This window comes from Dendrobates tinctorius, unplaced genomic scaffold, assembly GCF_039654945.1.
Source record: "Dendrobates tinctorius isolate UK_male_01 unplaced genomic scaffold, ASM3965494v1 ptg000003l, whole genome shotgun sequence".
Taxonomy (NCBI): Eukaryota; Metazoa; Chordata; class Amphibia; order Anura; family Dendrobatidae; genus Dendrobates; species Dendrobates tinctorius.
In genome coordinates, this window is record NW_027361671.1 from 51,150,065 (window position 1) to 51,177,842 (window position 27,778).

The window sequence follows — 27,778 nt, forward strand, 5'->3', positions numbered from 1 at the left end:
ATCCCCCTCAATAACACTGATCCCCCTCATATGACACATTACCCCAAATAACACTGAACCCCCTCATATGACACATTACCCCAAATAACACTGATCCCCCTCATGTGGCACATTACCCCAATAACACTGAACCCCTCATGTAACACATTACCCCCAATAACACTGATCCCGTTCATGTGACACCCCCAATAAGGCTATGTGCGCACGTTGAGCATTTGCTTGCAGAACATTCTGCAAGGTTTCTGCACCTCTTAGCAGGATAAAGGCTGTGGCAAAAAAAACATGCCTTTTTGTATGTTTTTTGTATGCGTTTTGTACAGCAATTAAGGCTTTTTTGAGCTAAATAAAGTTTTGTGATGTAATTTCTTGGTTCAACACCACCTTTTTCATGCTGATGCAGTGGCAGCAGAGTAATGGGATTAGGGCTTGGTGTCAGCCACTGTCATTGACACCTAGACCTAGGCTTAGTAATGAAAAAGTGTCAGCCTGACACCCTCATTACTAAGCCGATAAGTAATCACAAACACACACATTGTCACTACTCATAGATCATAGAATCATAGAATCGTAGAGTTGGAAGGGACCTCCTGGGCCATCTGGTCCAACCCCCTGCTCAAAGCAGGATTCTCTAAATCATCCCAGTCAGATGCCTGTCCAGCCTCTGTTTGAAGACTTCCATTGAAGGAGAACTCACCACTTCTCGTGGCAGCCTGTTCCACTCATTGATCACTCTAACTGTCAAAAAGTTTTTTCTAATATCTAATCTGTGTCTCCTCCCATTCAGTTTCATCCCATTGCTTCTAGTCTTTCCTTGTGCAAATGAGAATAAAGTTGATCCTTCTACAATGTGACAGCCCTTTAGATATTTGTAGACAGCTATTAAGTCTCCTCTCAGTCTTCTCTTTTGCAAACTAAACAATCCCAAATCCTGCAACCTTTCCTCATAAGACAGGGTTTGCAGACCGGTCACCATTCTGGTCGCTCTTTTCTGAACTTGCTCCAGTTTGTTGATGTCTTTTTTTAAAATGTGGTGCCCAAAACTGGACACAATATTCCAGATGAGGTCTGACCAAAGAGGAGTAGAGGGAAATAATGACTTCACGTGATCTAGACTGTATGCTTCTGTTAATACATCCTAGAATTGCATTTGCCTTTTTTGCTGTTGCATCACATTGTTGACTCATATTCAGTCTGTGATCTATTAGTATACCCAAGTCTTTTTCACATGTGCTGTCACTAAGCCCTATTCCTCCCATTCTGTATATGCTTTTTTCATTTTTATTGCCCAGATGTAGTATTTTGCATTTCTCCCTGTTAAAAACCATTCTGTTAGTTGCTGCCCACTTCTCCAGTTTATTTAAATCTTTTTGAATCCTCTCTCTTCTCTAGTATTAGCTATCCCTCCCAGCTTTGTGTCATCAGCAAATTTAATCAGTTTACCCTCAATTCCTTCATCTAAATCGTTGATAAAGATGTTCAACAATACAGGGCCCAGGACAGAGCCCTGTGGTACCCCACTTGAGACATTCTTCCAACTGGATGTGCAGCCATTTATGACCACTCTCTGGGTCCGATCACCAAGCCAGTTATGAATCCACCTAACAGTTGCCTTGTCCATTCCATACTTAGTCATTTTTTCAATAAGGATTGTATGAGATACTTTGTCAAATGCTTTGCTGAAGTCAAGATATACTATATCTACAGCATTTCCTTGATCCACCCAATCAGTGATACCATCATAGAAGGAAATTAAGTTAGTCTGACATGACTTATTAGTTACAAACCCATGCTGACTCTGTTTAATTACTTCATTCTTATCGAGGTATTGACATACATGTTGTTTAATAATTTGTTCAAAGATCTTTCCTGGTATAGAAGTCAGACTCACCGGCCTATAGTTGCCTGGGTCCACCTTCTTCCCCTTTTTGAAGATAGGAACAACATTTGCTCTTCTCCAGTCTTCTGGCACTTCTCCTGTTCTCCAAGAATTTTCAAAGATTATGGAGAGGGGTTCAAAAATTTCTTCTGCTATCTCCTTCAGTACTCTGGGGTGTAATTTATCTGGACCTGGAGACTTGAATTTATTTAGGTTAGCTAAGTGTTTCCTCTACTCTTTGTAGGAGTGTTAACAGAATGAAAGTACATAGGTTATAAATTGCGTAGGGTCCCGAGTAATTTTTATAATCAGCAGAGGGAAACCCGACGGCTGATGTTAATATTCTGGGAAGGAGCCAATAACCATAAAGGTTCCCAGGCTATTAATATCAGCTCACAGCTGTTTGATGAGCTAGTTTACAGAGGGGGACCACAGAAAAAAAAATGGACATAGGGTCCCCCTATAAAATCTAACCAGCAAAGGCTAGGCAGACAGCTGCTGGCTGATAGTAATAGCCTAGGAAGGGGCCATGGATATTGGCCCCTCCCAGACTAAAAACAGCTCTCAGCTGCTCCAGAAAAGGCGCAAGCCAAATCTAGCGCTAAGCCTTGCTCTTCCAACTTGCCCTGTAGCGTGTAGCGGTGGCAAGTGAGATTCATAATTGTGGGGTTGATGTCATCTTTGTATTGCCGGGTGACATCAAGCCCACAGGTTAGTAATGGAGAGGCATCTATAAGACGCCTATCTATCACGCTGCTGCAAAGCAGGTAGATGCAGGCTCCGCTAGATGGCAGTAGAGTGGAAGTCGGACTGCACCTAAATAGAGCTGGCGTGCAGTGCAGCAGTGAGGCTACCACAGGTGGCAGCAGAATAGTCAAACAAGCCGGGTCAGATCCTAGACTGTAGCGCAGTACCAATGGAATAAGAAAACAAGAGACAAGCCAGTGGATCAGTAACGGTCAGGAGCGGATAAGCCAAAAGACAGAAGCAGGTCAGGATTCAAGTCAAGTCAAAACCAGGGAGTCGGCACACTAAAGGGAAACACTTAGTCAAGATGGGAATAGGGGAAAACAGACATGACAGCATGATCCCACAGCCTTCTGACCGACAGTCTTACCGACGGCAGAGTAACCGCCGATAACTACTGCGTCTGTGTTTCCCACGCTGTCACACAGATGACACAGTGGGAACATCATAGGAAGCAAATAAAACGCAAAACAAAAACTCAGCAAATTTGCAAACATTTTTATACTAGGGTTTTTGCTGAGGATTTGACTGACTCAATTGAAGTCAATGGGTGAAAAACAATGCAGAAACGCAAAAAGAACTGACATGCTGCAGAAAAAAACGCAATATAAATACTTAAGGAAAATTACTGATCATATGAACAGCAGTTCAGGATTGTCATTGAATTAGCTTGCGTAAGGATTCCATAGTGTTTTTCGCCCATTTCCGTGTGGGAAAAAAAGCAGCAAAAACTCATAGGCTATGTGCACACAGTGCATTTTTTTAACACTGCTCCCTTCATGTGACACATTACCCCCGATAACACTGATCCCCTTCATGTGACACCTTACCCCCAGTAACACTGATCTTCTTCATGTGACACATTACCCCCAATAACACTGACCCCCTCATGTGACACATTACTCCCAATAACACTGATCCCCCTCATGTGACACATTACCCCAATAACACAGATCCCCCTCATGTGACACATTACCTCCAATAACACTGATCCCCCTCATGTGACACATTACCCCCAATAACACTGATCCCCTCATGTGACACATTACCCCCAATAACACTGATCCTCATGTGACACATTACCCCCAATAACACTGATCCCCTCATGTGACACATTACCCCCAATAACACTGATCCCCTCATGTGACACATGACCCCCAATAACACTGACCCCCTCATAATAATAATAATAAATTTTATTTCTATAGCGCCGACATATTCCGCAGCACTTTATATTTCGGAGGGGATTTGTACAGACAATAGACATTACAGCATAACAATAATCACATATATTATAACAAATACCAAGAGGAATGAGGGCCCTGCTCGCAAGCTTACAATCTATGAGGAAAAAAAGTGAGACACATTACCCCCCAATAACACTGATCCCCCTCATGTGACACATTACCCCCCAATAACACTGATCCCCTCATGTGACACATTACCCCCAATAACACTGATCCCCTCATGTGACACATTACCCCCAATAACACTGATCTCCTCATGTGACACCTTAACCCCAATAACACAGATCCCCCTCATGTGACACATTACCTCCAATAACACTGATCCTCTCATGTGAGACATTACCCCCAATAACACTGATCCCCCTCATGTGACACATTACCCCCCAATAACACTGATCCCCTCATGTGACACATTACCCCCAATAACACTGATCCCCTCATGTGACATATTACCCCCAATAACACTGATCCCCGCATGTGAGACATTACCCCCAATAACACTGATCACCTCATGTGACACATTACCGCCAATAACACTGATCCCCTTATGTGAGACATTACCCCCAATAACACTGATCCCCCCTCATGTGACACATTACCCCCAATAACACTGATCCCCCCTCATGTGACACATTACCCCCAATAACACTGATCCCCTCATGTGACACATTACCCCAATAACACTGATCCCCTCATGTGACACATTACCCCCCAATAACACTGATCCCCTCATGTGACACATTACCCCCAATAACACTGATCCCCCTCAGGTGACATATTACCCCCAATAACATTGATCCCCTCATGTGAGACATTACCCCCAATAACACTGATCCCCTCATGTGACACATTACCCCCAATAACACTGATCCCCTCATGTGAGACATTACCCCCAATAACACTGATCAACTCATGTGACACATTACCCCCCAAAACACTGATCCCCTCATGTGACACATTACCCCCCAAAACACTGATCTTCTCATGTGACACATTACCCCCCAATAACACTGATCCCCTCATGTGACACATTACCCCCAATAACACTGATCCCCCTCAGGTGACATATTACCCCCAATAACATTGATCCCCTCATGTGAGACATTACCCCCAATAACACTGATCCCCTCATGTCACACATTACCCTCAAAAACACTGATCCCCTCATGTGACACATTACCCCCAATAACACTGATCCCCTCATGTGAGACATTACCCCCAATAACACTGATCAACTCATCTGACACATTACCCCCCAAAACACTGATCCCCTCATGTGACACATTACCCCCCAAAACACTGATCCCCTCATGTGACACATTACCCCCCAATAACACTGATCCCCTCATGTGACACATTACCCCCAATAACACTGATTCCCTCATGTGACACATTACCCCCAATAACACTGATCCCCTCATGTGAGACATTACCCCCAATAACACTGATCCCCTCATGTGAGACATTACCCCCAATAACACTGATCCCCTCATGTGACACATTACCCCCAAAAACACTGATCCCCCTCATGTGAGACATTACCCCCAATAACACTGATCCACTCTTGTGAGACATTACCCCAATAACACTGATCCCCTCATGTGACACATTACCCCCCAAAACACTGATCCCCTCATGTGACACATTACCCCCAATAACACTGATCCCCTCATGTGACACATTACCCCCAATAACACTGATCCCCTCATGTGACACATTACCCCCAATAACACTGATCCCCCTCATGTGACATATTACCCCCAATAACACTGATCCCCTCATGAGACATTACCCCCAATAACACTGATCCCTTCATGTGACACATTACCCCCCAAAACACTGATCCCCTCATGTGACACATTACCCCCCAAAACACGGATCCCCTCATGTGACACATTACCCCCAATAACACTGATCCCCTTATGTGACACATTACCCCCCAATAACACTGATCCCCTCATGTGACACATTACCCCCCAATAACACTGATCCCCCTCATGTGACACATTACCTCCAATAACACTGATCCCCTCATGTGACACATTACCCCCCAATAACACTGATCCCCTCATGTGACATATTACCTCCAATAACACTGATCCCCTCATGTGACACACTACCCCCAATAACACTGATCCCCTCATGTGACACATTACCCCCCAAAACACTGATCCCCTCATGTGACACATTACCCCCCCAATGACACTGATCCCCTCATGTGACACATTACCCCCAATAACACTGATCCCCCTCATGTGACACATTACCGCCAATAACACTGATCCCCCTCATGTGACACATTACCCCCCAATAACACTGATCCCTTCATGTGACACATTACCCCCCAAAACACTGATCCCATCATGTGACACATTACACCCCAAAACACGGATCCCCTCATGTGATACATTACCCCCCAATAACACTGATCCCCTCATGTGACACATTACCCCCCAATAACACTGATCCCCTCATGTGACACATTACCCCCCAATAAAACTGATCCCCCTCATGTGACACATTACCTCCAATAACACTGATCCCCTCATGTGACACATTACCCCCCAATAACACTGATCCCCTCATGTGACACATTACCCCCCAAAACACGGATCCCCTCATGTGACACATTACCCCCCAATAACACTGATCCCCTTATGTGACACATTACCCCCCAATAACACTGATCCCCTCATGTGACACATTACCCCCCAATAACACTGATCCCCCTCATGTGACACATTACCTCCAATAACACTGATCCCCTCATGTGACACATTACCCCCCAATAACACTGATCCCCTCATGTGACATATTACCTCCAATAACACTGATCCCCTCATGTGACACACTACCCCCAATAACACTGATCCCCTCATGTGACACATTACCCCCCAAAACACTGATCCCCTCATGTGACACATTACCCCCCCAATGACACTGATCCCCTCATGTGACACATTACCCCCAATAACACTGATCCCCCTCATGTGACACATTACCGCCAATAACACTGATCCCCCTCATGTGACACATTACCCCCCAATAACACTGATCCCTTCATGTGACACATTACCCCCCAAAACACTGATCCCATCATGTGACACATTACACCCCAAAACACGGATCCCCTCATGTGATACATTACCCCCCAATAACACTGATCCCCTCATGTGACACATTACCCCCCAATAACACTGATCCCCTCATGTGACACATTACCCCCCAATAAAACTGATCCCCCTCATGTGACACATTACCTCCAATAACACTGATCCCCTCATGTGACACATTACCCCCCAATAACACTGATCCCCTCATGTGACACATTACCCCCCAAAACACTGATCCCCTCATGTGACACATTACACCCCAATAACACTGATCCCCTCATGTGACACATTACCCCCATTAACACTGATCCCCCTCAGGTGACATATTACCCCCAATAACATTGATCCCCTCATGTGAGACATTACCCCCAATAACACTGATCCCCTCATGTGACACATTACCCTCAAAAACACTGATCCCCTCATGTGACACATTACCCCCAATAACACTGATCCCCTCATGTGAGACATTACCCCCAATAACACTGATCAACTCATGTGACACATTACCCCCCAAAACACTGATCCCCTCATGTGACACATTACCCCCCAAAACACTGATCCCCTCATGTGACACATTACCCCCCAATAACACTGATCCCCTCATGTGACACATTACCCCCAATAACACTGATCCCCCTCAGGTGACATATTACCCCCAATAACATTGATCCCCTCATGTGAGACATTACCCCCAATAACACTGATCCCCTCGTGTCACACATTACCCTCAAAAACACTGATCCCCTCATGTGACACATTACCCCCAATAACACTGATCCCCTCATGTGAGACATTACCCCCAATAACACTGATCAACTCATGTGACACATTACCCCCCAAAACACTGATCCCCTCATGTGACACATTACCCCCCAAAACACTGATCCCCTCATGTGACACATTACCCCCCAATAACACTGATCCCCTCATGTGACACATTACCCCCCAATAACACTGATTCCCTCATGTGACACATTACCCCCAATAACACTGATCCCCTCATGTGAGACATTACCCCCAATAACACTGATCCCCTCATGTGAGACATTACCCCCAATAACACTGATCCCCTCATGTGACACATTACCCCCAAAAACACTGATCCCCCTCATGTGAGACATTACCCCCAATAACACTGATCCACTCTTGTGAGACATTACCCCAATAACACTGATCCCCTCATGTGACACATTACCCCCCAAAACACTGATCCCCTCATGTGACACATTACCCCCAATAACACTGATCCCCTCATGTGACACATTACCCCCAATAACACTGATCCCCTCATGTGACACATTACCCCCAATAACACTGATCCCCCTCATGTGACATATTACCCCCAATAACACTGATCCCCTCATGTGAGACATTACCCCCAATAACACTGATCCCTTCATGTGACACATTACCCCCCAAAACACTGATCCCCTCATGTGACACATTACCCCCCAAAACACGGATCCCCTCATGTGACACATTACCCCCCAATAACACTGATCTCCTTATGTGACACATTACCCCCCAATAACACTGATCCCCTCATGTGACACATTACCCCCCAATAACACTGATCCCCCTCATGTGACACATTACCTCCAATAACACTGATCCCCTCATGTGACACATTACCCCCCAATAACACTTATCCCCTCATGTGACATATTACCTCCAATAACACTGATCCCCTCATGTGACACACTACCCCCAATAACACTGATCCCCTCATGTGACACATTACCCCCCAAAACACTGATCCCCTCATGTGACACATTACCCCCCTAATGACACTGATCCCCTCATGTGACACATTACCCCCAATAACACTGATCCCCCTCATGTGACACATTACCGCCAATAACACTGATCCCCCTCATGTGACACATTACCCCCCAATAACACTGATCCCTTCATGTGACACATTACCCCCCAAAACACTGATCCCATCATGTGACACATTACACCCCAAAACACGGATCCCCTCATGTGATACATTACCCCCCAATAACACTGATCCCCTCATGTGACACATTACCCCCCAATAACACTGATCCCCTCATGTGACACATTACCCCCCAATAAAACTGATCCCCCTCATGTGACACATTACCTCCAATAACACTGATCCCCTCATGTGACACATTACCCCCCAATAACACTGATCCCCTCATGTGACATATTACCTCCAATAACACTGATCCCCTCACGTGACACATTACCCCCCAAAACACTGATCCCCTCATGTGACACATTACCCCCCCAATGACACTGATCCCCCTCATGTGACACATTACCCCCAATAACACTGATCCCCCTCATGTGACACATTACCCCCCAATAACACTGATCCCCTCACGTGACATATTACCTCCAATAACACTGATCCCCTCACGTGACACATTACCTCCAATAACACTGATCCCCTCATGTGACACATTACCCCCAATAACACTGATCCCCTCATGTGACACATTACCCCCAATAACACTGATCCCCTCATGTGACACATTACCTCAATAACACTGATCCCCTCATGTGACACATTACCCCCAATAACACTGATCCCCTCATGTGACGCATTACCCCCAATAACACTGATCCCCTCATGTGACGCATTACCCCCCAATAACACTGATCCCCTCATGTGACGCATTACCCCCAATAACACTGATCCCCTCATGTGACACATGACCCCCAATAACACTGATCCCCTCATGTGGCACATTACCCCCAATAACACTGATCCCCTCATGTGACACATTACCCCCCCCAATAACACTGATCCCCCTCATGTGACACATTACCCCCAATAACACTGATCCCCCTCATGTGACACATTTCCCCAATAACACTGATCCCCCTCATGTGACACATTACCCCCCAATAACACTGATCCCCTCATGTGACATATTACCCCCAATAACACTGATCCCCTCATGTGACACATTACCCCCCAATAACACTGATCCCCTCACGTGACACATTACCCCCAATAACACTGATCCCCTCATGTGACACATTACCCCCCAATAACACTGATCCCCTCATGTGACACATTACCCCCCAATAACACTGATCCCCTCATGTGACATATTACCTCCAATAACACTGATCCCCTCATGTGACACATTACCCCCCAAAACACTGATCCCCTCATGTGACACATTACCCCCAATAACACTGATCCCCTCATGTGACGCATTACCCCCCAATAACACTGATCCCCTCACGTGACATATTACCTCCAATAACACTGATCCCCTCACGTGACACATTACCTCCAATAACACTGATCCCCTCATGTGACACATGACCCCCAATAACACTGATCCCCTCATGTGACACATTACCCCCCCAATGACACTGATCCCCCTCATGTGACACATTACCCCCAATAACACTGATCCCCCTCATGTGACACATTACCCCCCAATAACACTGATCCCCTCACGTGACATATTACCTCCAATAACACTGATCCCCTCACGTGACACATTACCTCCAATAACACTGATCCCCTCATGTGACACATTACCCCCAATAACACTGATCCCCTCATGTGACACATTACCCCCAATAACACTGATCCCCTCATGTGACACATTACCCCAATAACAATGATCCCCTCATGTGACGCATTACCCCCAATAACACTGATCCCCTCATGTGACGCATTACCCCCCAATAACACTGATCCCCTCATGTGACACATTACCCCCAATAACACTGATCCCCTCATGTGACACATGACCCCCAATAACACTGATCCCCTCATGTGGCACATTACCCCCAATAACACTGATCCCCTCATGTGACACATTACCCCCCAATAACACTGATCCCCCTCATGTGACACATTACCCCCAATAACACTGATCCCCCTCATGTGACACATTACCCCCCAATAATACTGATCCCCTCATGTGACATATTACCCCCAATAACAATGATCCCCTCATGTGACACATTACCCCCCAATAACACTGATCCCCTCACGTGACACATTACCCCCAATAACACTGATCCCCCTCATGTGACATATTACCCCCCAATAACACTGATCCCCTCACGTGACACATTACCCCCCAATAACACTGATCCCCTCACGTGACACATTACCCCCAATAACACTGATCCCCTCATGTGACACATTACCCCCCAATAAGACTGATCCCCTCATGTGACATATTACCCCCAATAACACTGATCCCCTCATGTGACACATTACCCCCCAATAACACTGATCCCCTCATGTGACACATTACCCCCAATAACACTGATCCCCTCATGTGACACATTACCCCAATAACACTGATCCCCTCATGTGACGCATTACCCCCAATAACACTGATCCCCTCATGTGACGCATTACCCCCCAATAAGACTGATCCCCTCATGTGACATATTACCCCCAATAACACTGATCCCCTCATGTGACACATTACCCCCCAATAACACTGATCCCCTCATGTGGCACATTACCCCCAATAACACTGATCCCCTCATGTGACACATTACCCCCCAATAACACTGATCCCCCTCATGTGACACATTACCCCCAATAACACTGATCCCCCTGTGACACATTACCCCCCAATAACACTGATCCCCTCATGTGACATATTACCCCCAATAACACTGATCCCCTCATGTGACACATTACCCCCCAATAACACTGATCCCCTCACGTGACACATTACCCCCAATAACACTGATCCCCCTCATGTGACATATTACCCCCCAATAACACTGATCCCCTCACGTGACACATTACCCCCCAATAACACTGATCCCCTCACGTGACACATTACCCCCAATAACACTGATCCCCTCATGTGACACATTACCCCCCAATAAGACTGATCCCCTCACGTGACACATTACCCCCAATAACACTGATCCCCCTCATGTGACACATTTCCCCAGTTATAACGCTATGCTCTCATGTATCCCATTAACCCTACACAGCCCGCTCTCCCCCATGCTGTTTCGGACAGACTAAACACGTCCTTATCACGAAGTTTCAATGCAAAACCATTAACCCCTCACTCCCCGCCCGCACAGCTTTGTAGCCGCTATGCCGCACGTCAGGTCGCTAAAGACGCTGTACCACGTGACTTTGCCTGTCACGTGACCGACTGACGTCAGACTGTCGTTCCTGAGAAAAGAAACTCACTGCTGATGTCCTGGAGGAGGTGAGCGCGAGCGGTGTGAGGTGTCGCTGCGGGGTGCTCACACTTATGTCGGGGACCCTGTGGTGGGGATATCGCAGCTCCATACTCGGCGATTTGTGAGGGCGCGCACTATTATAGATGTGTATGTGGGGCGCGCACTATTATAGATGTGTATGTGAGGGGCGCACTATTATAGATGGTTATGTGAGGTGCGCACTATTATAGATGTGTATGTGAGGGGCGCACTATTATAGATGTGTATGTGAGGGGCACGCACAGTTATAGATGGTTATGTGAGGTGCGCACTATTATAGATGTGTATGTGAGGGGCGCACACTATTATAGATGTGTATGTGAGGGGCGCACACTATTATAGATGTGTATGTGAGGGGCGCACGCTATTATAGATGTGTATGTGAGGGGCGCACGCTATTATAGATGTGTATGTGAGGGGCGCACGCTATTATAGATGTGTATGTGAGGGGCGCACACTATTATAGATGGTTATGTGAGGTGCGCACTATTATAGATGTGTATGTGAGGGGCGCACACTATTATAGATGTGTATGTGAGGGGCGCACACTATTATAGATGTGTATGTGAGGGGCGCACACTATTATAGATGTGTATGTGAGGGGCGCACTATTATAGATGTGTATGTGAGGGGCGCACTATTATAGATGTGTATGTGAGGGGCACGCACAGTTATAGATGGTTATGTGAGGTGCGCACTATTATAGATGTGTATGTGAGGGGCGCACACTATTATAGATGTGTATGTGAGGGGCGCACACTATTATAGATGTGTATGTGAGGGGCGCACACTATTATAGATGTGTATGTGAGGGGCGCACGCTATTATAGATGTGTATGTGAGGGGCGCACGCTATTATAGATGTGTATGTGAGGGGCGCACGCTATTATAGATGTGTATGTGAGGGGCGCACGCTATTATAGATGTGTATGTGAGGGGCGCACGCTATTATAGATGTGTATGTGGGGCGCGCACTATTATAGATGTGTATGTGAGGGGCGCACACTATTATAGATGTGTATGTGAGGGGCGCACACTATTATAGATGTGTATGTGAGGGGCACGCACAATTATAGATGGTTATGTGAGGTGCGCACTATTATAGATGTGTATGTGAGGGGCGCACACTATTATAGATGTGTATGTGAGGGGCGCACACTATTATAGATGTGTATGTGAGGGGCGCACACTATTATAGATGTGTATGTGAGGGGCGCACACTATTATAGATGTGTATGTGAGGGGCGCACACTATTATAGATGTGTATGTGAGGGGCGCACTATTATAGATGTGTATGTGAGGGGCGCGCACTATTATAGATGTGTATGTGAGGGGCGCGCACAATTATAGATGTGTATGTGAGGGGCGCGCACAATTATAGATGTGTATGTGAGGGGCGCGCACTATTATAGATGTGTATGTGAGGCGCGCACTATTATAGATGTGTATGTGAGGGGCGCGCACTATTATAGATGTGTATGTGAGGCGCGCACTATTATAGATGTGTATGTGAGGGGCGCGCACTATTATAGATGTGTATGTGAGGCGCGCACTATTATAGATGTGTATGTGAGGGGCGCGCACTATTATAGATGTGTATGTGAGGCGCGCACTATTATAGATGTGTATGTGAGGCGCGCACTATTATAGATGTGTATGTGAGGTGCGCACTATTATAGATGTGTATGTGAGGGGCGCGCACTATTATAGATGTGTATGTGAGGCGCGCACTATTATAGATGTGTATGTGAGGGGTGCGCACTATTATAGATGTGTATGTGAGGGGCGCACTATTATAGATGTGTATGTGAGGCGCGCACTATTATAGATGTGTATGTGAGGCGCGCACTATTATAGATGTGTATGTGAGGGGCGCGCACTATTATAGATGTGTATGTGAGGGGCGCACTATTATAGATGTGTATGTGAGGCGCGCACACTATTATAGATGTGTATGTGAGGCGCGCACACTATTATAGATGTGTATGTGGGGGGCACGCTACCGTATTATAGATGTGTATGTGAGGGGCGCACACTATTATAGATGTGTATGTGAGGGGCGCACACTATTATAGATGTGTATGTGAGGGGCGCGCACTATTATAGATGTGTATGTGAGGCGCGCACTATTATAGATGTGTATGTGAGGGGCGCACACTATTATAGATGTGTATGTGGGGGGCATGCTACCGTATTATAGATGTGTATGTGAGGGGCGCACACTATTATAGATGTGTATGTGAGGGGCGCACACTATTATAGATGTGTATGTGAGGGGCGCACACTATTATAGATGTGTATGTGAGGCGCGCACTATTATAGATGTGTATGTGAGGCGCGCACTATTATAGATGTGTATGTGAGGGGAGCGCACTATTATAGATGTGTATGTGAGGCGCGCACTATTATAGATGTGTATGTGAGGGGCGCGCACTATTATAGATGTGTATGTGAGGCGCGCACTATTATAGATGTGTATGTGAGGGGCGCACACTATTATAGATGTGTATGTGGGGGGCACGCTACCGTATTATAGATGTGTATGTGAGGGGCGCACACTATTATAGATGTGTATGTGAGGGGCGCACACTATTATAGATGTGTATGTGAGGGGCGCACACTATTATAGATGTGTATGTGAGGGGCGCACACTATTATAGATGTGTATGTGAGGGGCGCACACTATTATAGATGTGTATGTGAGGGGCGCACACTATTATAGATGTGTATGTGAGGGGCGCGCACTATTATAGATGTGTATGTGAGGCGCGCACTATTATAGATGTGTATGTGAGGGGCGCGCACTATTATAGATGTGTATGTGAGGGGCGCGCACTATTATAGATGTGTATGTGAGGCGCGCACTATTATAGATGTGTATGTGAGGGGCGCACACTATTATAGATGTGTATGTGGGGGGCACACTATTATAGATGTGTATGTGAGGGGCGCACTATTATAGATGTGTATGTGAGGGGCGCACGCTATTATAGATGTGTATGTGAGTGGCGCACTATTATAGATGTGTCTGTGGGGGAAACGCTATTATAGATGTATATGTGAGGGACACGCTATTATAGATGTGTATGTGAGGGGTGCACGCTATTATAGATGTGTATGTGTGGGGCGCGCACTATAAGGCCTCTTTCACACATCAGTTTTTCGCCATCAGGCGCGATCCGGCTTTTTTCTGTAAAACCGGATCCGGCGAAATGCCGGATCCAGTTTTTCCCCATTGACTTGCATTAGCGCCGGATCGCGCCGGATGGCATTGCGTTTCATCCGTTTTTTGCCGGATCCGGCTACTTGTCTAATTCCGGCGTCTGGAAAAAACGGCTACTGTAACGTTTTTTGTCTCCGGCAAAAAAGCCGGAAGCGCCAGATCCGACGCTTCCGGCTTTTTGCCACAATGAAAGTCTATGGGCGCCGGAATGAGCTGGATCCAGAAAAAGACGGATTCAGCCACCGGATCCGTTTTTTTAAGTCTGCGCATGCTCAGATCCAATTGGCCAGCCCCCAGGAAACAGATATAACCTGCAAGACGGATCCGGCAGAAAAACGGATCCGTTTCAAGAGTTCTCCAAAATTTATGCCGGATCCGTTTTTTCTAAAAATAGCCGGATCCTGCCTGACGGCAAAAAACTGATGTGTGAAAGTAGCCTTATAGATGTGTATGTGAGGGGCACACTATTATAGATGTGTATGTGAGGGGCGCACGCTATTATAGATGTGTATATGGGGCGCGCACTATTATGGATGTGTATGTGAGGGGCGCGCACTATTATAGATGTGTATGTGAGGGGCGCACTGTTATAGATGTGTATGTGAGGGGCGCACGCTATTATAGATGTGTATGTGGGGGGCGCGCGCTATTATAGATGTGTATGTGAGGGGTGCACTATTATAGATGTGTATGTGAGGGGCGCACGCTATTATAGATGTGTATGTGGGGGGCGCGCGCTATTATAGATGTGTCTGTGAGGGGCGAACACTATTATAGATGTGTATGTGGGGCGCGCACTATTATGGATGTGTATGTGAGGGGCGCGCACTATTATGGATGTGTATGTGAGGGGCGCGCACTATTATAGATGTGTATGTGGGGCGCACACTATTATAGATGTGTATGTGGGGCGCACACTATTATAGATGTGTATGTGAGGGGCGCACGCTATTATAGATGTGTATGTGGGGGGCACACTATTATAGATGTGTATGTGGGGGGCACACTATTATAGATGTGTATGTGTGGGGCACACTATTATAGATGTGTATGTGAGGGGCACACTGTTATAGATGTGTATGTGGGGGGCGTACATTATGATAGATGTGTATGTGGGGGGCGCACGCTATTATAGATGTGTATGTGGGGGGCGTACACTATGATAGATGTGTATGTGAGGGGCGCACGCTATTATAGATGTGTATGTGGGGGGCGTACACTATGATAGATGTGTATGTGAGGGGCGCACTATTATAGATGTGTATGTGAGTGGCGCACACTTATAGATTTGTATGTGAGGGGTGCACACTAGTATAGATGTGTATGTGAGGGGTGCACACTAGTATAGATGTGTATGTGAGGGGAGCACACTATTATAGATGTGTATGTGAGGGGCGCACACTATTATAGATGTGTATGTGAGGGGCGCACTATTATAGATGTGTATGAGGGGCGCACTATTATAGATGTGTATGTGAGGGGCGCACTATTATAGATGTGTATGTGAGGGGCGCACTGTTATAGATGTGTATGTGAGGGGCGCACTATTATAGATGTGTATGTGAGGGGCGCACTATTATAGATGTATATGTGAGGGGCGCACGCTATTATAGATGTGTATGTGAGGGGCGCACGCTATTATAGATGTGTATGTGAGGGGCGCACGCTATTATAGATGTGTATGTGAGGGGCGCACGCTATTATAGATGTGTATGTGAGGGGCGCACGCTATTATAGATGTGTATGTGAGGGGCGCACGCTATTATAGATGTGTATGTGAGGGGCGCACGCTATTATAGATGTGTATGTGAGGGGCGCACGCTATTATAGATGTGTATGTGAGGGGCGCACGCTATTATAGATGTGTATGTGAGGGGCGCACGCTATTATAGATGTGTATGTGAGGGGCGCACGCTATTATAGATGTGTATGTGAGGGGCGCACGCTATTATAGATGTGTATGTGAGGGGCGCACGCTATTATAGATGTGTATGTGAGGGGCGCACGCTATTATAGATGTATATGTGAGGGGCGCACGCTATTATAGATGTGTCTGTGAGGGGCGCACGCTATTATAGATGTGTCTGTTAGGGGCGCACGCTATTATAGATGTGTATGTGAGGGGCGCACGCTATTATAGATGTGTATGTGAGTGGCGCACTATTATAGATGTGTCTGTGGGGGAAACGCTATTATAGATGTGTATGTGGGGGCGCACGCTATTATAGATGTGTATGTGGGGGGCGCGCACTATAAGGCCTCTTTCACACATCAGTTTTTCGCCATCAGGCGCGATCCGGCTTTTTTCTGTAAAACCGGATCCGGCGAAATGCAATGCCGGATCCAGTTTTTCCCCATTGACTTGCATTAGCGCCGGATGGCATTGCGTTTCATCCGTTTTTTGCCGGATCCGGCTACTTGTCTCATTCCGGCGTCTGGAAAAAACGGCTACTGTAACGTTTTTTGTCTCCGGCAAAAAAGCCGGAAGCGCCAGATCCGACGCTTCCGGCTTTTTGCCACAATGAAAGTCTATGGGCGCCGGAATGAGCTGGATCCAGAAAAAGACGGATCCAGCCACCGGATCCGTTTTTTTAAGTCTGCGCATGCTCAGATCCAATTGGACAGCCCCCAGGAAACAGATATAACCTGCAAGACGGATCCGGCAGAAAAACGGATCCGTTTCAAGAGTTCTCCAAAATTTATGCCGGATCCGTTTTTTCTAAAAATAGCCGGATCCTGCCTGACGGCAAAAAACTGATGTGTGAAAGTAGCCTTATAGATGTGTATGTGAGGGGCACACTATTATAGATGTGTATGTGAGGGGCGCACGCTATTATAGATGTGTATGTGGGGCGCGCACTATTATGGATGTGTATGTGAGGGGCGCGCACTATTATAGATGTGTATGTGGGGGGCGCACGCTATTATAGATGTGTATGTGGGGGGCGCGCGCTATTATAGATGTGTATGTGGGGGGCGCACGCTATTATAGATGTGTATGTGGGGCGCGCACTATTATGGATGTGTATGTGAGGGGCGCACACTATTATAGATGTGTATGTGAGGGGCGCACACTATTATAGATGTGTATGTGGGGGGCGCACGCTATTATAGATGTGTATGTGGGGGGCGCACGCTATTATAGATGTGTATGTGGGGGGCGCACGCTATTATAGATGTGTATGTGGGGGGCGCACGCTATTATAGATGTGTATGTGGGGGGCGCACGCTATTATAGATGTGTATGTGGGGGGCGCACGCTATTATAGATGTGTATGTGAGGGGCGCACGCTATTATAGATGTGTATGTGAGGGGCGCACGCTATTATAGTTGTGTATGTGGGTGGCACGCTATTATAGATGTGTATGTGGGGGGCACGCAATTATAGATGTGTCTGTGAGGGGCGCACACTATTGTAGCTGTGGACTTGTGGGGGAGCACACTGTATAGTGCTATCCAAATGTAGAAAAATGCTACAAAGTAAGAATGCTGTAATAAAACAATTATTGATAGTTATTTTTTTCACTAAACATATAGTGAGTGTGACCACCCTTTGCCTTCACACTTGCACACAGTTTTTGAAGGAACTTAACAGGGAGATTGTTCCAAACATCTTGAAGAACTAACCACAGATCTATGAATGTAGGCTTGAGTAAATGTTTCTCTCTCTTCATGTAATTCCAGACAGACTTGATGAAATTAAGATCAAGGCTTTGGAGGCCATATAATCACTTCTAATTCTTATAGCCACTCTGCATCTGGATCAGAGACCCCACGGCATGACACTGGGTCCCATTGATTGCCATGGTGACCCGATGTTATCATGACAAAATCTGGGTGACTTAAGGTTGGAAGCTTGCGGATCATGCGCAATGCATGATCAGCAAGTCTCTCTGTCAGTGCAGAGCTGACAGTTTCGGCAGCATGGATATGCTGCTTTATTTCCTTTTTGCAGAAGCGATCAACCTGCAAAAAATGATAGTCCCATATTGGGACAATATTTAAAAAAGTGAGAAAAAAGTAAAAAAATGTTTTTTAAAGTAATTGTAAAAATATAAAAAAAATCAACAGATATTTTATCTCAAAATAAATATTCGAATGAAAAAAAGCATTAAAGTATAGATATTTGGTATCGCTGCGTCCGCAATGACCTTACCTATAAACTGTCCAATTAGATAACCCCTTTAGTGAACACCATAAAAAATATATATATAAAACGAGGCAAAAACAATGCTTTATCATCATACCGCCGAACAGAAAGTGGAATAAAACACGATCAAAAAGATGGATATAAATAAATATGGTACTTGTCACGCTGCTGCAATGCAGGTAGAAGCAAGCTCCACTAGATGGCAATAGAGTGGAGGGAGGACTGCACACAGCAAGAACATATCTGCTGGGCAGCAGCGAGGCCACCACTAGGGGGCAGCAGAATAGTCAAACAAGCCAGGTCGTTATCAGTCTAGCGCAGTACCAAACGAATAAGCAAACGCAGAGTCAGAAACAAGCCAAAAGGGTCAGTACCAGTCAAGAGCAGATATGCCAAAGACAAGAGACAAAACAGCAGGTCAGAGTTCAAGCAAAGTCAAGTTCTCGGGAGTCCAAACACAAAAGGAGAACACAGAGTCGGGACGGGAAGAGGGGAATAAACAGACACTGGTACAGTCAGCAAAAGCAGCAGGACGTGTCAGGGTACGCAGAGTCAGCTACACATTCTGTAGGCAGAAACTATAGCTGACACCACCTGCAGGATGCAGTGGAGAGAAATAGCCTACCTGACACCAGAACGAGGCAGAGAAACCACACATTGCGTCCACATGTTTGGCATTTCTGAAGCGATGCGAGCCTGCCTAACTTACGGGTGCATGCCTCCAGAAGCACAGGCTGGGCATGATGGACGGGTGACTCTCTCCGTATGGCTAAGTAGTACTGTCCAGCCACATATGGGGTATTGCCAAGTTCAGTAGAAATTGTGGGATGCATTTTGGTGCCATTTTTACCCACTTCTTGTGTGAAAATATAAAATCTGGAGCTAAAACTAAATTTTGGTGGTAAAAATGTAGTTATTTTGTCTTCACTGCCTAATGGTATAAAATTTTGTGACACACCTGTCGTGTCAATATGATCACTGCACCCCTAGATGCATTCATTGAGAGGTGTAGTTTGTAAAGTGAGGTCACTTATGGGGAGTTCTGCTGTTGTGGCACCTCATGGGCTCTCCCAGTGGGTCATGGCACCTGCAAACCGTAAGAGTAAAATCTGGCGCTCTTTGCCTTCTAAGCTTTGCACTGTGCCTGAAAAATATTTCCCGATTACATGTAGGATATTGGTGCACTCAGGAAAAAATGGAGCTCAATTTATTGTAAAAAAAAAAATCCTATTAGCCCTGAGAAAAATTAAAAACATGGGGCCAAAACAACATTTTAGTGGTGAAAATGTAATATGTAATTTATTCTTTCTTCACTGTTCAGTGGTATAAAATTTTGTGAGGCAAATGTGTCATACGATCACTGCACCACTAGATGAATTCATTGGGGAGTGTAGTTTGTAAAATGAGTTCACATATAGGGGGTTTCTGTTGTTCTGGCACCTCAGGGGCTCTGCCGATCTGACATGGCACCCTCAGAATATTCCAGCAAAATCTGAACTCCAATATTGCACCTCTTCCCTTCTGAGCTTTGCACTGTGCCTCAAAAGTAGTATTCCCCCACATATGAAATATGAAATAATTGTATGGTACAATTTCTCCTGTTGCCCTAATGAAAATGCAATATTTTGTGCTAAAAACATATTTGTGGGGAAAATTTTTATTTTTACAGTTTAATGTTATAAACTTCTGTGAAGCACCTGAGGGTTCAGTGTGCTCACCACACATCTAGATCAGTTCCTTGAAGGGTCTAGTTTCCAAAATGGTGTCAGTTGTGGGGTTTTTTCACTGTTTAGGCACATCAGAGGCTCTCCAAATATGACATGGCGTCCGTCAATTGTTCTAGCAAATTTTGCATTGAAAAAGTCTAATGGCGCTCCTTCCCTTCCGAGCTCTGCCGAGCGCCCAAACAGTGGTTTTCTCACTCATATGGGATATCGGCATGCTCACGAGAAATTATACAACAAATTTTGAGGTCCATTTTTTCCTGTAACCCTTGTAAAAATAAAAAAAAAATGGATCTGAAGTAATTTTTTGTGAGAAAAGTTAATTTTTTTCTTTTTTTTTAATTCCTGTGAAGCACCTGAAGGGTTAATGATAAGCTTCTTGAATGTGGTTTTGAGCACCTTGAGGGGTGCAGTTCTTAGAATGATGTCACTTTTGGGTATCTTCTTTCAAATTGACTTCAAATGTGATGTGGTCTCTAAAAAAAAATGGTTTTGTGCATTTTGTTGGAAAAATGAGAATTGCTGGTCAATTTTTAACCCTCATAACTTCCTAAGAAAAGAACATTTTGATTCCAAAATTATGCTGATGTAATGTAGACTTGTGGGAAATGTTATTTATTAACTATTTTGTGTGATATATCGCTGTGACTTAAGGGCATTAAAATTCAAAGTTTGAAAATTGTGAAATTTTCAGCAAATTTCCATTTTTCTCACAAATAAACGCAAGTCATATCGAGAAAATTTTACCACTATCATGAAGTACAATTCCAACAAAATTTACAAAACCATTTTTTTTTAGGGACCACTTCACGTTTGAAGTGAGTTTGGGAGTCAATATAAGGCTGTGTGCACACGCTGCGGATTTTGCTGCGGTTCCGCAGCAGTTTTTGCTGCGGTGTACAGTACCATGATTCCCTATGGGAATCAAAAACCGCAGTGCAGACGGTGCGGAATTTTCCGCGCGGATTATCTGCGGTTTTCAATCCGCAGAAAGAATTGACATGTCAATTCTTTCTGCGGATTCTCCTGCGGTTTGCCATCTCCTCCATTGAGGAGATGAAAAACCGCAGGGCAAAACCGCAGAGCAATCCGCAGGTAAAACCGCAGGTCTTTTGACCTGCGGTTTCACCTGCGGATTGTACAAAATCCGCGCGGATGAATCCGCACCTAATCCGCAGCGTGTGCACGTACCCTAAGAGAACATACCCAAAAGTGACACCATTCTAAAAACTGCACCCCTCATCGTGCGCAAAACCACATTCAAGAAGTTTATTAATCCTTCAGGTGCTTCTCGAGAACTAAAACAATGTGGAAGGAAAAAAATTAACATTTTACTTTTTGTCACAAAAGTTTTACTTTGGAACCAAACTTTATTTTCACAAGGGTATCAAAAGAAAATGGACCACGAAATTTGTTGTGCAGTTTCTACTGAGTACGCCGATACCCCATATGTGGGGGAAAGGCACTGTTTGGGCGCATGTCAGGGCTCAGAAGAGAGGGAGCACGGTTTGACTTTTTGAACGCAAAATTGGCTGGAATCAATGGCGGACGCCATGATGCATTTGGAAACCCCAATGTACCTAAACAGTGGAAACCCCCCAACCCTAACCCCAACGCACCCCTAAACCTAATCCCAACCATAACCATAACTCTAACCACAACCCTAATACCAACACCACCCTAATTCCAACACAGCCCAGCCCTAACCCTAGCCCCAACCCTAGCCCCAACCGTAACCCTATTTCTAGCCCCATCCCAAGCCCCAAACCTAACCCTAGCCCAACCCTATCACTAGCTGTAACCCGAGCCCCAACCCTAATACTAGCCCCCTCCCATATTACATGAATAACGGTGATTGCAAAACTGGGGTCAGTAAAAACCGACCCGAATCACGTTCTCCGGGGTCTCGGCTACCTCCGGTTGCCGAGACCCCAGAGATTTTCCAATGCTGGGGCGCTGTTGTGAATTCCCTGGCTCAGACTTCTGAGCCGAAGCTCCCCCTGCTCTCTCCGGTGGTTACTGGAGGTAGTGGAGCTGGCCAGATTGACAGAGATCTGCCACCTGATGATGATGATGATGATTGAAGATCTGGGGTTACGGATTGAGGTATTTAAGTCTGGAGACTTCCTGCAATCCCTGCTGGTGATTGCTTCCTGTGCATTCAGAGGTCTGATGTCTCCTGCCCTGTTCCTGCATTGTTCAGCTAAGTGATTCTTTTGCATCTGATCTGGTTTTGTCTATCTCTGCTTGCTCCTGCTGGGGGCTGTGCTGGACAACCGCTCCATATGTTACTGCTTGTGTCAGTTTGTTCAGTCCCCTGTTATATTGTTCTCTTTTGCTTTGCTTTCAGTTAGTACCGGAGTGCTGATATAGTGGGGGCGAAGTCGTGTGACTTCAGTGTTTTTTGTACATCAGATGTGTTGGATTTTTCAGGGTTTTTTTTGCGTGATTGCAGACAGTGTCTTTCCTTTCCTATCCTGTCTAGTCAGTTTGGGCCCCATCATTTGCTCAGTCTATTTTTCTGCCTGCATTTGTGTTTTGTCTTGTCTCACCGACAATATATGTTTGGGGGCTATCTATTCCTTTGGGGTCTGCTCATGGGCAGTTTAGATTTCACCTTTCTTGCTTTAATAATCTTTATTTTTATATAGCGCTAACATATTCCGCAGCGCTTTACATTTTGCACACATCATCATCACTGTCCCCGATGGGGCTCACAATCTAAATTCCCTATTAGTATGCTTTAGGCTTAGTTAGCTCTCCGGCTGTGCCGATTTCGTCTAGGGCATCGTAGGTACGCTCCACGGCTACTGCTAGTTGTGTGGATAGGATCAGGGGTCTGCAGTCCGCTTAGTTACCAACCTCTCTGGTTTTCTGGTGGCTTAGCCTGTTCCTACCATCCTCCTCGGTGACCCATTAATAACAGGGCGCGCTATAACCTTATTTCTCAGCGCCATTAAAAAGCGGCACTGAGGAATAAGTACCATTAACTGTCACCGTTAAAAGGCGTATCGGCAGTCTTTAAGGGGATTAGAATTATCTCCATTGTAAAGAATGAGTCCTGGAAGTAATGATATGGCTCCACAGAGTCCTGATCTCCGCATTATTGTATTTCTTTGGGATTACGCGAAGAGACAGAAGGATTTCAAAAATCTACATCCACAGAAATCCCTGCCGAGTTCCACAGAAATCCCTGCCGAGTTCCTTCAAAAACTGTGTGTAAATGTACCTAGAAGAATTGATGCTGTTTTGAAGGCAAAAGATAATAATAATCTTTATTTATATAGCGCCAACATATTCCGCAGTGCTTTACAGTTTCAAAACACAAGTCATAAGTAACAACGTTAACAATGCAATAATTAAAGCAAAATAAGACGACCCTGCTCGTGAGAGCTTTCAATTTACTATGAGGTGAGAGAGATGCAAAGTACAGGTATGTATACTATTTACAATTGTGTATTTACAATGAAGGTCCAGCCATCTTGAGGGAATGAAGTATGGATGGAGATGATGAATGGGCTACACACGCACACTTACACATAGAATGACTTTGATTAATGAACGTGATAGACTGCTCTGTGCAAATGTGTTTTGAGGGAGCGCCTAAAACTATGCAAATTGTGGTTAGTCCTAATTTCTTGGGGTAGAGCATTCCAGAGGATAGGAGCAGCATGGGAGAAGTCTCTGAGTCGGGAGTGGGCGGTACGGATAGCGCAGAGGTTAGTTGAAAGTCGTTTGCAGAGTGCAGCGATCGGCTAGGCCGATAGACAGAAATGAGGGAGGAGATGTAGGGGGGTGCCGCACTGTGGAGAGCTTTGTGGGTGAGAACAAGTACTTTGAATTGGATCCAATAATGAATGGGCAGCCAGTGTAATGACTGACGAAGAGCGGACACGTCCAAGTACCGATTAGCCAGATGGACGATCTGGCTGCTGCATTAAGTATGGACTGGAGAGGGGATAGTCGAGTGACGGGAAGGCCAATTAATAGAGCGTTGCAGTAATCCAGGCGAGAGTGGATCAATGCTACAGTGAGGGTTTTTGTTGTTTCAATGGTGAGAAAAGGGCGAATTCTAGAGATGTTCTTTAGGTGTAAGCGGCAAGAGCGGGCAAGAGATTGTATATGGGATGTGAAGGAGAGATTGGTGTCAAACATAACATCCAGACAGCGCGCCTGCTGCTGGGGTGTTATTGTGGTACCACCCACGGAGAGGAAAATGTCAGATTTAGGGAGGTTAGTAGACGGCGGGAGCAGAAGTTGTTCACTTTTGGAGAGGTTGAGTTTCAGACATGATATTGGAGACTGCGGACAGACAGTCACTGGCGTTCTGTAGTACAGCAGGGGTAAGGTCAGGGGAAGACGTATATAGTTGTGTGTCGTCAGCATAAAGATGGTACCGAAAGCCAAATCTGCTGATGGTATGTCCAATTGGGGCCGTGTAGAGAGAGATAAGAAGGGGGCCAAGGACTGAGCCCTGAGCTAGCCCGACAGCAAGAGGAAGAGGAGATGACGTGGAGCCAGAGAACAAAACACTGAAGGAGTGGTCAGAGAGGACGAGAACCAGGAGAGAGCAGTGTCCTTAATGCCTAGTGAGTGGAGCCTAGAGAGTAGGAGATGGTGGTCAACAGTATCGAAAGCTGCAGATAGGTCAAGATGAATGAGCAGAGTGGTCACCGTTACGTTTTGCTGTCAGAAGGTCATTGGTCACTTTGAGTGCAGTTTCAGTCGAATGTAGGGGGTGGAAGCCGGACTGTGAAGGGTCTAGAAGGGAGTGAGTGGAGAGGTAACGGGTAAGGCGGGAGTAAAGTAGGCGCTCCAAAAGTTTAGAGATGAAGGGGAGACTGGAGACTGGTCTGTAGTTGTTTGTGCAGGATGGGTCGAGAGCGGGTTTCTTTAGTAATGGAGTAACGATGGCGTGTTTGAAGGAGGATGGGAAAATGCCCGAGGAGAGGGAGAGATTAAAGATTGTAGTTAGGTGGTTTGTGACGACTGGAGAGAGAGACTGGAGGAGATGTGAGGGAATGGGGTCGGTAGTGCATGTGGTCGGATGAGACGAAGAGAGGAGTCTGGAGACTTCTTCTGTGATGGGATCATATGTGGAAAGTGAGCCAGCGGAGATGCAGGAAAGGATGGGAGTCACAGCACTTGGTGGTTGGGAGCAGATTTCCTGACGGATATTATCTATTTTTTCTGTAAAGTGGGCTTGTGCTTTTAGCCTGAGGAAGGGAGTGAAAAGTGTCAAAAAGTTTCTTGGGGTTGGCTTGTGAGGAGATCAGGGTGGTGAAGTAGGTCTGTTTGGCGAGGTGAAGGGCAGCGTTATACAGTGGGGAAAAAAAGTATTTAGTCAGTCAGCAATAGTGCAAGTTCCACCACTTAAAAAGATGAGAGGCGTCTGTAATTTACATCATAGGTAGACCTCAACTATGGGAGACAAACTGAGAAAAAAAATCCAGAAAATCACATTGTCTGTTTTTTTTTCATTTTATTTGCATATTATGGTGGAAAATAAGTATTTGGTCAGAAACAAAATTTCATCTCAATACTTTGTGATATATCCTTTGTTGGCAATGACAGAGGTCAAACGTTTTCTGTAAGTCTTCACAAGGTTGCCACACACTGTTGTTGGTATGTTGGCCCATTCCTCCATGCAGATCTCCTCTAGAGCAGTGATGTTTTTGGCTTTTCGCTTGGCAACACGGACTTTCAACTCCCTCCAAAGGTTTTCTATAGGGTTGAGATCTGGAGACTGGCTGGGCCACTCCAGGACCTTGAAATGCTTCTTACGAAGCCACTCCTTCGTTGCCCTGGCGGTGTGCTTTGGATCATTGTCATGTTGAAAGACCCAGCCACGTTTCATCTTCAATGCCCTTGCTGATGGAAGGAGGTTTGCACTCAAAATCTCACGATACATGGCCCCATTCATTCTTTCATGTACCCGGATCAGTCGTCCTGGCCCCTTTGCAGAGAAACAGCCCCAAAGCATGATGTTTCCACCACCATGCTTTACAGTAGGTATGGTGTTTGATGGATGCAACTCAGTGTTCTTTTTCCTCCAAACACGACAAGTTGTGTTTCTACCAAACAGTTCCAGTTTGGTTTCATCAGACCATAGGACATTCTCCCAAAACTCCTCTGGATCATCCAAATGCTCTCTAGCAAACTTCAGACGGGCCCGGACATGTACAGGCTTAAGCAGTGGGACACGTCTGGCACTGCAGGATCTGAGTCCATGGTGGCGTAGTGTGTTACTTATGGTAGGCCTTGTTACATTGGTCCCAGCTCTCTGCAGTTCATTCACTAGGTCCCCCCGCGTGGTTCTGGGATTTTTGCTCACCGTTCTTGTGATCATTCTGACCCCACGGGGTGGGATTTTGCGTGGAGCACCAGATCGAGGGAGATTATCAGTGGTCTTGTATGTCTTCCATTTTCTAATTATTGCTCCCACAGTTGATTTCTTCACTCCAAGCTGGTTGGCTGTTGCAGAT

At 45.8% G+C, this 27,778-nt stretch overlaps 1 protein-coding gene across 7 annotated transcripts in view; it reads left to right on the forward strand.

The window, feature by feature from the left end:
* Positions 1-12,035: 12,035 nt before the first annotated feature.
* The window catches only part of YTHDC2 (YTH N6-methyladenosine RNA binding protein C2), a 226,407-nt gene continuing 210,664 nt past the window's right edge, over positions 12,036-27,778 (forward strand). For 3 of the 7 annotated variants that reach the window (XM_073551903.1, XM_073552039.1, XM_073552099.1), the window contains exon 1: positions 24,699-24,726. In XM_073551903.1, coding sequence (XP_073408004.1) covers positions 24,714-24,726 — 13 coding nt within the window. In that variant the 5' untranslated portion in view covers positions 24,699-24,713. The other 4 variants (XM_073552136.1, XM_073552137.1, XM_073552138.1 and 1 more) reach the window with 4 other exon arrangements.